The sequence below is a fragment of the Tachypleus tridentatus genome, chromosome 1, assembly GCF_004210375.1.
Source record: "Tachypleus tridentatus isolate NWPU-2018 chromosome 1, ASM421037v1, whole genome shotgun sequence".
Lineage (NCBI taxonomy): Eukaryota > Metazoa > Arthropoda > Merostomata > Xiphosura > Limulidae > Tachypleus > Tachypleus tridentatus.
The window spans coordinates 18,508,599-18,526,971 of record NC_134825.1 but is presented as its reverse complement, the minus strand read 5'-3'; the positions used below and the strand labels follow the sequence as shown (position 1 = coordinate 18,526,971).

The 18,373-nt window shown below is 30.9% G+C and overlaps 1 protein-coding gene across 1 annotated transcript in view; it reads left to right on the top strand.

The window, feature by feature from the left end:
* The window catches only part of LOC143244129 (low-density lipoprotein receptor-related protein 2-like), a 231,445-nt gene that overhangs the window by 112,621 nt on the left and 100,451 nt on the right, over positions 1 to 18,373 (top strand). Inside the window, 12 exon segments of the mRNA XM_076488262.1 lie at positions 452 to 661; positions 1,090 to 1,285; positions 2,294 to 2,547; positions 3,691 to 3,840; positions 4,385 to 4,678; positions 8,700 to 8,813; positions 9,924 to 10,043; positions 10,316 to 10,555; positions 12,588 to 12,722; positions 14,598 to 14,726; positions 16,611 to 16,742; positions 17,318 to 17,437. Coding sequence (XP_076344377.1) covers positions 452 to 661; positions 1,090 to 1,285; positions 2,294 to 2,547; positions 3,691 to 3,840; positions 4,385 to 4,678; positions 8,700 to 8,813; positions 9,924 to 10,043; positions 10,316 to 10,555; positions 12,588 to 12,722; positions 14,598 to 14,726; positions 16,611 to 16,742; positions 17,318 to 17,437 — 2,094 coding nt within the window.

Below are 18,373 nucleotides of genomic sequence, written 5' to 3'. Positions count from 1 at the left end.
TTCTGGTGATGCCAGTCCATTATGGCTATGTGAACATTATCTGTTTATACATTTAAATTTTGTAAACACCATTTTGTAAAATTGTATTTAATGACCAAAACTAAGGTTATTTTACTGTAAAATGAATGAACTCGATCTTTTCATTAACTTCTGTCTCCCTCCCCAGTAATATGTTTAGGGCTTAAAGTGCTAAAAATTTGGTTTTGATACCTGCAGTGGCAAACTAAAGATATTCTGTTGTGTAGCTTTTTGCTAAATAAACATTAACCTTTAAGAGATATAATTCACTGTAATTTTTTTAAAACCCAAAATATTTTTAAATTGTATGATTTTTGTAATTAATCTTAGTGTAGTGTGTGGATTAAAAAATGCATTTTACATTTTTTATCAAGCGTAAATTATTCCTTTTTAATATTGTTGTTATGTAATACAGAAACTTTTTGTATTGTAGGTGTGGAAGAATTTCTTTTGTACTCCCATCAAAAGTTTGTGAGGGGAACCTTTCTTAACCCTGTGGGAGATAGTTTTACTGATGCCATGGTACCAATAGTTGGTAAATCTGCTCGATTTGTTGGCCTAGATTTTGATGCTCGTCAAGGCTACATATATTATTCTGATGTAATACTGGATGTAATATACCGAATTAATATTGATGGAACAGGTAGATAAAATTTCTGGTTTAAGGATAATATATATTTATATGATAATAGTAAATAACTTAACAAGAACTTAGATTATTCTCTCTGGATGTAACAATTACTATTAAACTTAGAGAAAATGAAACTTAATTATGTGTATTCATTAAAGGTATTTATTCTTTTAGGGAACAATATCACAATAGGAAATAAATGTTTTAATATACTTTACAAATTCCATAATCTCTTCATCAAAGGTGATTTTAATGTAATATAGACAACATTAATATATTCATACAGAATCATTAACGAAAACATTGATGCCAAGTAAACTTCCATTTGCACTACTCACAATGAAAATTTTTATTTAATAGATAAAACTTAAATAATGATTATTGTGATATGATAAAATGAATATGTAAAGATTAGAAATCTCAATTTTCTAACTCTACAGAACAAAAGAGCGTGTTGGCATCTCAGAATGAAGGTGTGGAAGGTTTGGCTTTGGACTGGGTTTCTGACAATCTGTATTACATTGATAGCAGGAAAGGAACATTGAATGTTATTAGTGTGAACAACTTCCGACACAAAAGAACACTGATAAGCAACCTGAAGCGTCCTCGTGCTATTGTAGTACATCCTAACAAGGGGTTAGTTTACCTGTTGCTCTCTTTGAAGTATTATACTTTTTGTAACTGAATTGGTGTTTCATTAATGGCATTGGAATCAGTGTCACCAATAATTTCTTTGATTTATATATGGATTTTTTCTATTTTGTCAAAATAACTTGTCTTCTATCCTGTAACGTTAGTTTTTATTTCTCTATAAAATTTCATCTCATTTAGCTGTATGTACTGTGATAAATACAGCTATGAGTAATTTGATTTTAAACTCAAATATGGGCCCGTAGGGCTTAACTTGGAAACAAATCTCTTGATGTAATCATAATATATGCTTAAAAGTGACTGGAGTTGGTCTTTGTTTTGGGCCATTTACAGAACATTCAGTGTGATTCTAGACTACAAGCTCACAACAGGTCGGATTTACAACGTTAAAATCAGGGGTTCGATTCCTCTCGGGGAGCTCAGCAGACAGACTGATGTGGCTTTGCTATAAGAAAATACACACAATTTCGGAAAAGAAGGGGTTTAGTTTACTTTTAATTTGCTTGGAATTATGATATTTACTCTTAACTTTTTTTTTCAAAGTAAACACAGTCGAAAGTTATAAAAAGGAAAATAGATGAAAAATAAAAAAAATAATATTGTCACACAGATTAATTGCTGTGTTACCTCTTTGTAACATTCTACTAAATTAAATAGCTATAAATACACTAATGTGATACGAAAACGTTTTTCCAAATTTGAACTTTTCTACCATTTATGTTTATTACTGTTACTTTAAAATACATTTTTATAATGTTGAGTTAATAAAAAGGCATTAAAGAAACAAGAATAATGTATTCATCAAATTTCTTATGTTTAATAATTTTGGTCAAAACATCTTTATTTAAATCAGTTTGTGAAAGTTAAAATTAAAATATATATCTGTTAGTTAAATATTGACAATATTCATTCTACAAACCAAACTATTCTTTCTTTGATGTCACACAAAAATGTATTATTCATTGATTAATGAATAAAACAATTTCTTTTTAGTTATCTTTTCTACTCTGAATGGGACCGACCAGCAAACATTAGCAGAGCATATTTAGATGGAACAAATTCTATGGTGTTTCGGGGGGTTCTTCTGGGTTGGCCAAATGGCTTGAGCATTGATTTTGCTAAGGATCGACTTTACTGGTGTGATGCTCTACTGGATCATATTCAGCATGCTAAACTAGATGGCACTGATGTCAGAACTATAAATTCTCCCAGAATCAAACATCCTTTTTCATTAGTTGTCCATAACGGTGAGTAAGGTTGAAAGAGTTGCTTTATTCTTTCAGGTAAAATTAAGATCTTTATATAATACCTTATCTTATAATGTAAGTTATGAGGCATTTGTAGAAAACTGGTTCTTGATCAGTATTTTTAACAATAAAACATTTTTTGGGTTTTAAAGGCATCATAATTTTTATCTTTATGTAAATAAGGTTGTTTGAAACACTACTTATGCTCATAGATTTATTTAACTTGAGTTTAAGTTATCAACTATTTTTTCCATGTGTATGTTTGTGTAAAGAAAGTAAAATAATCAAACAGTAAGTGTTTATAGATTTAAGTATATAAGTAATTTCATAAAGACCTACTGTAAGAACACCTGTTAAGAAGTGTAGGTTATTTATCATAAGGTGTTTTGGGAAATAGGTTTTTAACTAAAAAAATATGAGAAAACTAAGCAAAATCTTATAGGACTATTCTGTTTAAAGATGTTAGAATAAATTGTGTTCGTTGATAAAAATGCATCACATTAACAACATGGTCCTTGAGTCTCACAACAGTGAAGACTTGCAATTAAATTACTTCCTTTTTTTTAACAAAATAATTAACATTGATAGGACTATCTAAAGGTAAGTTTATAGTGGTTAGTTATTATGTAATGATTGCTTTAGTAAACATTGGAGTTTTACACCTTTAATACTAAGATGTAAACTTAGTCTTTTTTGTATCTTATTTTAAAATGTTATTTTGCAAAAGAAATTTCAAAGTAGCTTTAGAAGACTTCACTTAAAACTACTAATACAATCATTTTTAATTAAATTAGATATTTGTGTTAACAAGTAACAAACAATCAAACATAAAATAAATATCAGATAAATGTTTTCCATTGTGCATCCTGTGACTACCGTTTGGTGACTACGTTTTTGTTTTTTCTTCCTAGATAACTCTCAAATTACTGTTGACATTTGTGTGTGTTTGAAACAATTAGCTAACAAACTTGGCATTGGTATGATATTTCCATAAACAAAAATATGAAAATAATTCATGTATTAATATAATATCTCAATGGATTATAAGAATTAGAAAACACAAACTTGTGTAAAAATATTTCAGATTCATAATGTTTTGTGATAATTTTGTCTGTAGTATTGATTTATTGATTATTCTTTTAGATTGGTTGTATATCACAGACTGGAGGATAGATGCTGTTCTAAAGATGAATAAAGAGACAGGAGCGGATGAACAAATTATGACTGCTGTTGAAGAAGGAAATCGTTTGTACGGTATCAAAGTTTACAGCACCAAGAACCAGAAAACTGACTGTAAGAGGTTCCATAATTTCATCTTCAGTGTCCTTATTCTTTATGCTTTAAACTATTATAAATAATTGATTAAAAATGAATTATTTTACTTGATAAATTACTTTATTGTTATATACAAAAACAAATACAACAATGTCAGGTATATATATTATAGAAGTAAGGATAGTGGAAAATGTGTAGTTTTCTATGATTTATTTTAAATCCAAAATTTGTCAATAATTTCTAAAGATAAACAGGGTTATAATTTTTTCCTAACTTTTAACTAAAATTAGAAACATGGCAGATATTATTCTCTTATCTTACAACTTATTTCAACAGTGATAAAAATGTAAAGCAAAATTTATTAAGAAATTATCTGCATGTTTTTCTTACCCTAACTATTCATTCGTTATTTTCAAAATATTGTTAACTGTGTTTTAAGAGCTATTGGTATAAATATATATTCATACATACACAAGAAAGTTGAACTTCTGTTGCTGTTGGACTTCTTTCTAACCTTTCATGTAAACTTAAAGTAAGATGCATCTTTATCTTTGTGTTCTAGCTCGCCACCCATGCAAAGTAAACAATGGTGGTTGTGATAGGTTCTGTTTTGCCATACCTGCAAATTACAGCCAGGGTCCTGACCTTGATGTTAGTTGTGGCTGCCCATATGGGGAAAAGCTTCATGAAGATAAAAAACAATGCATTTCTGACCCCACTGCAGAACCTCCTGTACAGGCTTGTGTGAATTCCTGGGATTTCACTTGTGATAACAAACGATGTATCCCTAAGACATGGGTTTGTGATGGAGATGATGACTGTTTAGATAACTCTGATGAAATGCAAAACTGTACCCGTAAGTTTTTATGTTATTAATTCTAAATTTGCAACCTAACAAGGCTAAAATTAACAATAAATCTGAAGCATGTAACATTTGAAAATGTTTCTAATTCACTAAATATGTATTAGAAAAATAACTATGGACTAGGGCTTCTGCTCCTTCAAGGAAAAATTCTACTGAATAGTTATTATTTTTTTGCACTTTCTATATTTTCCATTTTCTTGGTAAAAAGTGGATGGTTTTCTTCTGTGCTATTTTCCCATTTTAAGACACAGAATTAATGTAGAACTTGTGGATAATGAGGTGATTCTATGTTTGCTTGGGAGTAGTTGTAGATAGAAAAGAATGTGTTTTATAGTCACTGATGATGAAATGCATCTGTCAAGAAAGTTTTTGTAACATCGTGAGTGGCTGGCAGCTTGAAACATTGTCCAAAAATTTTGTAGATAAATGCAGTCTAATAAGAATAATCTTCAAGATCCTATGTTTTATATTACTTGCAACTGCAAAAGTGTTTCAAATGCAGTACATACAATTGATGTTGATGTGACACCTACTGGACATCCATTCAAATAAATCTATTTCGGAGGCAAAGAGAGTTTTAAAAGATAATAGCACAGAGAAACATAGAAGTGAAAACAAAAGAGCTTTTTCTGCTTATTTTTATTGGATGAAAAAGCTGTTGTTATCTTGGATCTTGAAAATTTTTTTGTTTTTTTTTACCTTATTATTGATACTTCTTCCCCAATGGCTAACAAGGATGTCATATGTATACTATTGAACACATTTTATGGACAGACACCTCAAATTATATTTAGTGTATTTGAACAGAGTGAAAAACTGTTATTTGAGAAATGCTCTTTAACTATTATGTGAGAACAATTCAATGAATTACCGAGGCAAATATATTTTATTAAATGTTGTGTCTGGAATTAGATGACATATAAGTAGGTTTTAAGGTTTGTAGATAAAGAGAAAGGATCTACTAAACAAGTGGGAAATGAGTGAGAAAAGGAATGAATTCTGAATATAAACAACTAGTTATCAGGAATAAGGCCTTGAATTGCCTTATAGAAATTCAGAGAAAATTTCAAGGATACAGTCATAAATGTGGCCTGGCGTGGCCAAGTGGGTTAAAGCATTCAACTCATAATCTGAGGATTGTGGGTTCAAATCCCTGTCACACCAAATATGCTTGCCCTTTCAGCCATGTTGGCATTATAATGTGATAATTAATCCTACTATTTCTTGATAAAAGAGTAGCCCAAGAGTTGGCAGTGGGTGGTAGTGACTAGCTGCCTTCCTTCAAGTCTTACATTACTAAATTAGGGATGGCTAGTGCAGGTAGCCCTTGTGTAGGTTTGAGAGGAATTTAAAAACAACAATCATAAATGAATTTCTAACTACTGGTTCACAAGTGAAACCTAAGCTTATTTGGAAACAGCAATAAAAATTAAAATTATAAGAACTAAACAATATTTTTAAGCATCATTATGATTGCTAAAAAATCATCTATTGTTCCTTTTACTAAAATAGTTCATAAAAAAAAAGTATTTTATTTCAATACTTCTAAATATTGGTTTCTTTCAAATAGCTTGTCACTATTTGCCATAATAAATTTTGTGGTAACTAGCTGAAGTGCCTTCTCTCGATATTAAGATGGAGAGGTAAATTAATTGTCTCTAATCTCTATTTATGTGTTGGTATTTTAGGGTTAAACCTACTATGAAAATTGTCAGGAAGATTTACTTTTGCAACAGGAGAACTAGTTCTGCAACAAACCATGTGGTGCTGACCATATGGGGCTCTGGAATAGTGGAATTTGTGCATTTATACTGAAAAGGATTTAGTAATTCTCTTTAATGTGCAAGCAATATTTCAGGATGTACTTTAAATTCAGTCTGTTACATTTTCATTTGTGCTGTGTTGATAGAACTGATGCAGGAAACTTTGTTTTGTGTTTATAAAAAGCAGAGTGCACGTACTTGAATAGTCACGTTCCAAAGCTAATCTATAACTATGGATGTTTGGTTTTTCAACTGAAATGATCATCAGTAATAGTAACAGAGGCAAAAGGGAGACAAACCAGCAAAGTAGCTAGTGTTGCAGCCACTGTATCGTGCCCAAGAATGAACTTGCAACTTTTAGAAAATTGTGCAAATAATCTGAACTTAACACAGAGATTTGTGGATTGCTCAGAGAATTTGTTGATGCATTCATGGGATTAGGTGTCTAATTAGGTTAAACAACAGACTTCACACATTGGGCACACAAAGTAACTTTGTGGATAACCCATCAGTAAATTGTTTGCTTTACCTATAGTTGATGTTTGATGCCTGCTATTGTTGACACGTGATGGTAAGCCAGGTTCAGACTTCAGGTATAGGATCCATAAAGTAAAACCACTACCTTGTTTGGGAGAGGAGTCTAGACATACAAGCAGCCTGAAGCTCTGCATGATTGTGTGTCTATAATATATATATATATATACTGATTACTGGAGTTTTGTATTATCCTTCATTGTATTCATATAGTTGTCATGATGTTTTGTGTATCATATGAAACAAACAGTTAGGGCATTTTGCAACTGATGACTCGTTTTCCCAATTCATCCAGTAAGATTTAATTTAAAGCTTGGAGCAAGGATGCCCCTGAGATGATGAAAGGGGTGAACTGTAATACTGAAATAATAATGAATTTTACCCTAACATAACTAGTGTAGAATGTATCTTTAGGGAGATATTTCATGTAATTTTTTTAAATTATAATTAACAGAATATCAAAAGGTTGTGAACTTGTATGGGCCCTTCTACTCAAGTAAAACTTGAAATATATCAGTGGCTATAAAATTGTATCATTTTGACCTTATCTGTGACCCCCCTGAGGAGAAACAACCCCATCTCAAGGGGTGGAATATGTACTTCAACAACTTGGAATGGGTTATTGATTTTTTTTCCCCACCTTGTTAATGTGAACTGGAACAGTCAGTAATGCATGCAGCATTATATTCTCATATACCACCTTTTCACAGTTTTGTCTGAATTATGGTGGTAAACTAGAATCTCTCTAACCCCCTTCAACCAGTACAAGTTAACCCATGAATAAGGAGGCCAACCAGTGTGGTAAATAGATGTAATACATAATAACCTTTTAACCTTATCTGTTGGACACCAGCATACCACCTGAATACCATTCAAGTATAGTTTACATCAGTAAATAGTAAATTAAATTGCACAGAATTTGCAGAATGGTTTTTGAAAGGAACCTTTGAGGACTGTGTAACTGTATCATGTAGCACAAGACATCCAAGATAGTATGATGTGTTAAGTAAATACAAAATAAAAACATGATGATGGCTGATATCCCTTAGCATGAATTACCTGTTTAATACGAACAGTATAATGATGGCTGATATCCCTTAGCATGAGAGAGTGGCGTGTTTTAATATGAATAATATAATGACATGATGATGGCTGATTTCCCTTAGCATGAATTACCTGTTTACTATGAACAGTATAAAGATGGCTGATATCCCTTAGCATGAGAGAGTGGCATGTTTTAATATGAATAATATAATGACATGATGATGGCTGATTTCTCTTACCATGAATTACCTGTTTAATATGAATAGTATAATGATGGCTGATATCCCTTAGCATGAGAGAGTGACGTGTTTTAATATGAACTGTGTAATGACATGATAACAACTGATTTCCCTTAGCATGAGAGAGTGACATGTTTTAATATGAAAAATATAATGACGACTGATTTCCATTAGCATAAGAGAGTGACATGTTTTATTAAGAACAATGTAATGAAGTGGTATCTCATTTCTAACACAAAACATGAGAAGGTTATGTACTTTTATGTGAAAAATATAATAATGACACTGTAAGTTATAACTAATATATAGTCTAAGTAACATAAAGGTATAACGTGTATGTTAATTATAGTTAAATGATCATACAAATGACAAAGTAGTAAATAAATTATTTTGAGAGTTAGCAGAAAATAAAGTTCATTGTTTGTTTTACAGAATCAACTTGTAGCTCAAAAGAGTTCCGGTGTAATAGTGGTCGTTGTGTTCCTTTAACGTTCAAGTGCGATTCAGATAATGACTGTGGTGATTACTCAGATGAAACTGGTTGTGGTGAGTGTTTTGTTTTATTTCAGGCTTTAACCCATTCACCTTAATTAAAGAGTAAGATATGATATAATATGTCTTTCTGAATGTAAGATGATTAATTTTAACGTCCATCATTACCATAAAAGAAACAGAAATAAATATCGAATCTGATAAACTGGTTGGTCAGTGTTTTAAGTAGAAAAATTAAATGTCAAATCTTTTTCTAGTTTGACTCAAATATTTTAAAAGATATTTTGTGATGCAAGGAGGAAAGCAACCTGTACAGGGCAGACTAGTTTCATCTCATTACAAGTAGAGATATGTTGAACTAAGTGAATAACGTTTGTTTTAACATTACACATGGGAATCTTGTCCTGTTGTTTGTAATAGTTTACTTTAGTTCAGCAATGTATGCATACACGTGTACATTTATTTGCATCAAACACGTGGATTTAGTTGTTTTGTTTCAGCAGGGGCAAAACGTTATTTTTAGTGAAATTGTAGTTGAATATATTGTTATTAATCTCCAATATGTTATAAGAAGTGTACTTTATAGAAGTAAGAATTTTAATTCTTACCAAAATTAGAAGGAAAATTGAAGGTTCAGTATGATTTCATGTAATGGTCAGCTGGAAATAAAAGTAGAGAAGGAAAGCCAGTATGAACAACTGTTGTTCAGTCATCTTTAAATACTTGTTAGATGCCCTTTCATGAGCATAAATTACACAAAACTGAAGAGATGAATGAAATTGTTTCACCACAAGACGTGAGGACAACACAGTGGCGTGACTGTATAAGTGAATGTTTATGTATAAGATTTTTCAGTAAAATTATTGAATTTTTTGAAAATGCTTCTGTACCTTTGAAAAAAATTTGTTAATCATTTTGGATTCTTTTGTGTAAATGTAATAAACTTTTTACTTTTTTCAGTGATATCTAATCATATGAGAGAAGATTCATAATCAGTAGTATTTATATGTATATATATTTTATAAACAAGTTTTATGAAAAAGGTTTTAGAAATGACTGTATAAAAGTCTATATCAATGAACAACCTGTTTTTGTTCAACTGTTTTTCTTTTGAGATACTATGTTTTTCATAAAACAAACATTTTAACCACTTTTCTCCTGTAGTAAATATCACGTGTGAAACTACAGAGTTTTCTTGCGACAATGGTCGATGTATTCCTCAATCTTGGAAGTGTGACTCCGAGAATGACTGTGGTGATGGCTCAGATGAAGGAGAGTTTTGTGGTTAGTAAACCAGTAAAACAGAATTACAGATTCAATATTTTTTTAAATTCACTTAGTTTCTCTTATGTGTATTAAAATAACTAATCTTGACTTATAACCTCCAACGTAAACAGACCGATGTCTCAGTTATTTCGTAATATTGCAGTCTTTACCTGGTAATTTAATTGCATAAAAGAACTGTACCTTTTCATCAAATGAAAGCAATGGTTAAAAACATTTGTTTATCACTTGAAGGTTATAGAAATTAAATTGTGTTTTGGTAATCCTCACAGTGGAGAAAACCTGTGCCTACTACCAGTACACATGTCCTGGATCAGGACACTGTATTCCACAAAGCTGGGTCTGTGATGGTGACAACGACTGTTTTGACCAAGCAGACGAGCAGAGTTGCCAACCTGTTACATGTACTTCAAGCCAGTTTCAGTGTTCTGACCAGAAACAATGTATTCACGAAAGCTATCATTGTGACGGTGTTCCTGACTGCCAAGATGGTTCTGATGAACAAGGATGTCGTAAGTAGAATTTAGTATTAGATCACTTATTTCGGAAGTTGGTTTCTGATTCATAAAAATGACAAATACTCACCTGAGTTGATTGATAAAATCTACAAAGATAACCAACGAAAAAAATATTTTTTGCACATGTTTTAATCAATTTTATTTGAATGTCAAATTTTTTAAAGACAAAGTTCATGTTTATTTCCAGGAGGCATAAACTGGTTCTGTTTGATAGTTAAGTACTTGTAATTTTTCTATTTGATTTCATTGTTTCTTTTTTGTTAAATTAATTTACCTTTCCTTTTAACTTGTCATTATTCATTTTATTCTACAACTTTTCCCAAATTTGTACATTTCTAAAATGTTAAATACAACCTGCCAAAAAAATCTGTTGATATTATTTTTGAAGAATTGTTATTATGGTGTCATATGCCACTTATGTAAAAGCTATTTAATAGAGCAACACAAAGAAAGCATAAACTTTGATATGCAGTACATACAGAGGTTGAGTATTGTATTTCAAAACTAAGTTGGAGCCTCAAGTCATCATTGCAGACCATGTTGTCACACCAAGTTATGCTCTCTCTGACAAATGTGTGTCTTTACAGTAATTATGCAGAATAGTTTCAAAAACAAAGGCTTTGTCATATGGCTGTTGTCACATTCAAAGAGCATTTTTCTTCTTGCAGGCTTTCCTCAATCCATCTAGTGTGTTGAAACAACTGTTCTCCAATGTTTTTCTCAACAGTCACATCACACAAAAATACATTATTTGTATGTTTTTTAATGGAACAACATGAAGACTCGTTTCATAGTCTAAATGCTTGGATGTTATTTAATGGTTGAACCCTAACATAGTAGTAGCAATGTGTTCTTGTGACTTTGTGTAGCTTTTCTAGATGGTGATTCTTCTTTATTATGTTGTGTAGTGTTGTCTGGAACACAGAACTTTTTTTTTTTACTGGTCTTTGTGTTCCTGGATTTAAACCTGTTATAAGATGCTAAATTTTGCTCACCATGGATGAGGTACAGCTTGTTGCAGGTCACTTTCTGGATAGTTCTGGTTCCTGGTATTGATCTGTGCTATTTTGTTTTCCATGGTGAAATGTCCAAGGGACATTTCCAGCTTGGAAATTCTGAAGCCTTAATCTAATCACATCCTCAGGATTTCAGTTTATGAACATTCTGTGTTAAAAACATTTACTGGTATCCAACTATACACAAAATTCCAACAGTGTCAAAATATGCTTCTGGTGCATGTGGAATGACCATGTTTTTTGGTTTTTTTTATCAGCCATGGTATTCACACATCACTTGCTGGCTTGAATATTCAAATATTTTGTTATGTAATATACTCAACTGTTTGTAGCCCTTTGGTTATAAGTACAGGCATTTTCCTGAAAGATCGTTCAATGAATATCTTATATTTAAAAAATCACTGTTCAGCTTTTTATTAAAGGTTTCAACTAGAAATTCAGTCTCAAATTCTCATATGCTTTTGTTGTGAACTTAAATGTTGTCCTTGTTTTGAGTAGAGTTCTCCAGAATCATGAAATTCTTGTAGCTTGTGCTAATTTCTAATCATGTTTTAACCAACAAAACGTTTTGTGTCAGATAGTTATGAGCTTTCAGGTTTACCTTGCTATGTCCTTGCATGAAGAACAACTGATAACATTAAGGAGAACTTGTGATAATGTTTTAATGTAAAACAAATGTCTCATAAGAATCAACTGAATTTTTTGTGCTTGCAAATTTCGGTATGTAAGTGATCACAAGCTCATTGGAGTGGTTTACAGTTTCCTTTAAAATATTTTGTGCATTATACGTGTAAGTGAAATCAATAGCTAAAATGTGTATTTTGTTTAATACATACAATCTTACATTTTTATAGAAGCTTATATCCAGTAGCATTTGAAAACATATCAAAGAAAGTTTTTCAATAACTCAATAAGAGAGAAGAGAAATGTTGACTATTAGCAGTCTTACTGTTGAACATGTATGCCTAGTGTTGAATAATTTGAAAATATTTTTTTTAAAATCTAATAAGCATCTGTCTCACCAAGTGAGTGTGATCAAGAAAAGTTATTCCAATGCAAGACCTCAAAAATTTGCATCCCCAAAACGTGGTTCTGTGATGGTACTAAAGACTGTGAAGATGGAAGTGATGAACCTGTCAGTTGTGGTAAGCTCCACTTTTTTTGTATGCTCACTGAGGACATATCATTTTTAAGGTTATTCAGTTAGAGACATGCCACATTAATTTACATGTATAAAAATGGACGAGTAAGTTCAATATTTTATTTCTTTTCTGGTTAATGAAAATTCACTTAAGAGGTAGTTTGCTCATATTGTGATACTTAAATTTATTTTAATGGACAATTTGCATGGTGAACTAGCAATCACATAATATTTAGATCTATTGTAATGTACTTTTAATGAGATTTGGGGGATTATTTATAATGTGGATGCTGGATAACTATTTCAGAATGTAGTTATGAGACTTGTTGGTTATGTTAATAATTCAGGAAAACATAAGTAACCCTGTTTAGTGATTTTGACTTGATGAAGGATAGATACCTGAATTTTCATTTTCAAGAAAAATTCATTTTTCAGGTATTTTCTCTGTAATTCTCCTTAATTTACTTATTACTTTCATGTTTGATAGTAGATCTGTTTTTCTGCCAATGCTTTCATTATATAGCTGATGTCTAATGGTAGGCAATAGCTTAGATATTAAATGGTTACATGGTGTATGTTCCTTGAGATGCAATTTGGACTTTGCTTGTTTTTTTTTTTTGTTATCTCAAGGTTTTACAAACAATATATTTTGTTATCACATGGTTCTTTGTTACCTCAAGGTTTTCTAAACAATATATTTTGTTATCATATGGTTATAAGGTAGTTTTGCATTAGTTTAAGACGTTTCATTAGAGTCCTTCCAGATTCGAAAGCAATTTGAATTTTGAACATCTTGCAAGTACTTAGAATGCTGTAATTTATTTAAAAAAAAAAGGAGTGAAAATGTTTTTCCCTTCGTTGTGATTCAAGTTATTTCACAACTTTTTATGATTCTGCGGGCTTCTAGGATGAGTTGATCTGAATACTTAATAGCCAAAATTTTTTGATATGTTTTAGTTTAGCCGATATGAGTGAAGTATTGCAAACCTTTCATGTTCTTTTGCAAAATTAATAAACTTTTCCTTACATGATGGCTAGATGATTTGACTTAAAGTTGAGAAAGTTGTGTGTGCATACGTTTTTATGTAGATATGGTTCTGATTTCAATCAATTTTAATATTTAACTTTAAATTCAGACGATGAGAAACTGAAATTTATTTCTGTACTTAATTGTTTAGTATAATAGTGCTATTTCTAAAGTTTGGTTACAAACAACATAGGTGCCACCAACATAACATTTTGATGCTTCAACAGGCTTAATTAAGAACTTTTTGATGAGAGGTGAGAATTCTTTGAATGTGTCTATTAAACATGCAAGTGATGATAAATCTAAGAAGATCAGTTTTAACTCCTGCTCTAAGATGTTTCTTTGCAATGATTTTGTAGTTCATTTAACTCTTTTGGTCATTAACCATGAGAGTGTTTAAACACTCTCAAATTATGAATGATTTTGTCAAAGTAGAAAGTGCTGTTATCTTTACACTTGATAACTTTCTACACAGTAATTATATCCAATAACTTTTACAGTGAACATTAAATAACGTCAGTTGTGACATAGCATATTCATATGTATGTTGTTAAAGGGACTTTCAGATTCTGATATTCTAAGTTATCATTGGCTGAGAAGTTACATTTACTTCTGTTGTGCATACAGGAATTTTTGTATGAACCCTAAATGTCTATAAATAAAGTCATAAGTGAGATTATGGGGAGCAAATGCTTCCCTTAGTTCATTTTCTGTGAGGTATAATATACGCATGACATTCAGAATTATTAAGTCAGTCTTGTTTTTTTGTCTTCCCCTTGTACATTTTGGTCTCAATTCCTGCCTGTACATAAGGTCACAGTTATTTAATAAAATGTCTACTAACATTTCCAGGAGAAGTTGACTGTCCAATCAATCACTTCAGATGCAACAATACACGGTGCATTTTTAAGTCATGGATTTGTGATGGGACTGATGACTGTGGTGATGGTTCTGATGAGGACTACCAGCAGCATGCTTGTGGTAAGTGTTAATGCAGAGTTTTAAGAAGCCATTTTTAATATTTTGCATTGATATACTTTGATCAATAAGTCTAAATCCTTTAATATTTTTTTTTTTGGAGACTGAGGTGAATTTGTGCTTCACATTAAGAACAATTTTTGTCGTGGTATTCTTTATTTGAATGCACAAAGTGTATAAAATGTAAAACCAATATGGATCACTTCTGTTGCCCTACAGTTAAATGACCTTTCTAAATTATTCATGTGAGAAGTTTGGTATATAAAGTTCTGAACCAGTCTGATAGCTATGATGTTTAAATAAATGAATTAGACAGCATTTGACACTCATCAAACACCTCTGATATGAAAGACACTTTGAGCCAAATGATCTGATCAAAAATCATAAACTAATTGACTTATTTAATAAGAGATACTAGGTCTAACACCACTTCCAAAACTTGGGTAGCAAGTGTGAAAACTCGACAGAGTGATGACACCAGTACTCCAAGTATCTATGGATAAATGGAAAAATTTACACACGAAACTTCAACACATAAACATTGCTGTCTAAGATGGTGCTTTGAGATGTACGTATGTGTTTCTTATAGCAAATTCACGTCAGGCTATCTGCTGTTTTCACTAAGGGAAATTGATTTTAGCATTATAAATCCAAAAACCTCTGTCCCTCTGGGGGATCTTTAAGATATTTTTCGTTTTGCAGTGCATATTAATATATATGTTCACCTCTCACTTATACATATGGTGATGTCATGTTTATTTTACTACTTCTAATATCATTTTTGCATAGTTTAATGAAATTAAAAAAAAATTATCATGTGTGCACATACATATGCAAACATGTTACTCTTTTAATTAATTAATATAAAATGTTTTTATTTTGCTAATCATCTATCAGAAGCCTTTGTTTTAATATTCTGTAAGAACAAGTTTTAATCTTATGAGAGTTTGTTCTTATACTACTGTAATATCCCACTTTTGTGTAAAAAAATCCAATTTCTGTTATTACTCTAAATGAATAATGACCTATAATTATTATTATCAATCAGCTTCATTGTTCTGTCAGGATTATTAAACTAGAATTTATATTTAACAATTTTATGATGCAAATTAATTTCATCATGAAGCTGTTTTATAAATACGTCCAATTACAAAATTATTTTCCTACCACAATATTGTAGTTTATTCTAATGTCCACTAGTGAGTTTTGAAAGAAATTCGTAATTTTCTTGGTGAATTATATAAGTGATGAATGTTATAGGTACTTGTGGATAGTTACAATGGTTTGAATTAAATCAGAATTGTTTTAAAAAAATTATCCTAAATGTGGAGCAAAAACACTGAAAAATGTGAGAAATTATCTTTAGAATAATGTAAAGAGAGAACTTTTGGAATAACCATTTCATAATTTCTTATTGTTTGCCAAATAAATCCATTGTAATTAAATTAACAGGTTTTTGTAGTTTGTAGTTGTTCTGTTAAGCATTGGCCATTCTGATTTTGAAAGACTAAGTTTCTTTGGTTAAAAATACATTGTGCCATGTCTAGGAGGTGGATATTGAAATTGTGTTAAGAATATAATTTACAATGTAAAATAATTTATGCAGTTGGGTACTATTTTTGAAGATATGAGTTTGAATTAATATTTAAAAAATGTGCTACAATCCTTAATCCTTTACCCAAATAGCTGCAGTTCAGATAGTTTCATGGACACATCTCATAAAGCAGTTTGTCACACTTTGATGGTTGATGTAACCACCAGTATAACAGTGTATTATTTTGGTATTCATATTACAGGCATACTACAAGTTTTGTTTTCATTGTTCAGTATGGTGACTTTTTTTAAACAGAACTAAACTAGTAAGGTATTTCTTGGTAATTCTTGTAGGTCCTCCACCGAGTGTTTGCCTCCATGGTCAGTGGAAGTGCCCAACTGCTGTTGAAATGTGTATAAACATTTCTCAGGTGTGTGATGGCTCGCTCGACTGTCCTAATGGTGCTGATGAAGGTCCAACCTGTAGTAAGTAAAATTCTTTGTATTCTAAAGGTGTTTTTATCGTATTAAGAAATACGATAATATTTACTAAAAGTGTGATAGAACTAGTAGATTTAATGTTTGCTAAATAAAAGTAAAAAAACTATTTTACGTAAATATTTTTGTCTCTGTTTTGATATTTATATAACTTATTTAAGTCGAGATATCTTGGGATATCATATGGAAGAAAAAATGTTTTCATGCAGTAAATAAAAGGAATTTTATATTTCATTATTACAACAATTGGATAGGTACTTAACAGTAAACTTTTTAAGGCTTTTAAAAGGAACATCCAGGATTTTATTATTCAAGACAAGCACAAAGCAGATAACTATTTGTGTAGATTTAACCTAAAACAACTTTATAAATATTCACAGTGCAATTTTTTTTCAAAGGCCATAGCATATTCAGAAATTTATTTGAACTTCCTGTTGCTATTTTTTGACTAATAGTAGTTACATCTGCAGAAGATAATGGCATTAAAGTATGTTATTTGTATCAAAATGATTTGTTTGAATATTACATTGTAAAGTTTTATATTGTGTTATTTTTATTTGTAGGTCTTGACCAATGTGAAGTACAAAAAATTGGTTGTAGTTATGCCTGTAAACAGACACCACTAGGACCTCTATGCCTCTGTCAACCAGGTGAAGTTCTAAACGATACTACTACTTGTGTTGGTAAGTATAAACACTACTAGGTTGTAATTCGCCTAAACTGACAAAGCAGGAAATGTGTATATAAAGAATATTTTAGTTTGTAATTAGAAAAGAAACATCTCTTTATTCTAAAGATGGCTGGTATGGGCATTAAAACTTTAATTAAAATGAAGTACAGAACAACGTTTGACCTTCTTAGGTTATCTTTAGGTGAACATTATTCTTTACTTTGTTTCAATTAAAGTTGTTATACCCACATCAGCCATCTTTAGGATGCATTTTTACTTCAAGTGGGTTTCTCATTATCATGAAACAGCTCTTTTTGTTGTCTGTTGTACTTACTCAAATTTATTGGTTTTGTGGAAGGAACTTTATTCCTTTATCTGGTTAAGAGTTTTACTCTATATTTTTATTTTATCCACAAAAAAAAGTTTAAATAAAAGTCTGACATCAGATTTAGCCATGCTGATAAGTTCTATTTCTGATCAAATAGCTTTTGATGTATTCTGGTTCAACAAAGCTGATGGTTTTTTTTTTTTCAACTTTGACTGCTTCAAGTTGATGAGTTTTGTCAGTGGGGTAGAATTTGATAGCTTCAGGTTCAGCCAAGCTGAAGAACATTTTGTTTTAAATACACTTTGATGGTTTTAGGCTCAACGAAGTTGATAAGTTCATTCATGAACTAAAAGCCTGTTGAGATGAGATGTTGTTCCTAGTAGAACAAACAAAAATGGATCAGAAATAAAACACTTTTTCATTAAGTGTGATAATTTATCACATTTATTGATTTTAAAATGCAAACATCACTATTTGTGAAAGCACAAGCAGCACTAAATATGTCAGTAAGTACTGGAGAGTACATAAAAATTACTACTAGTGATGAAAGATGCTGGATAATGTAGATATTTGGAAGATAGTGTAGGAAAATACTACTAATGTTGTTAATTACGGGAAACT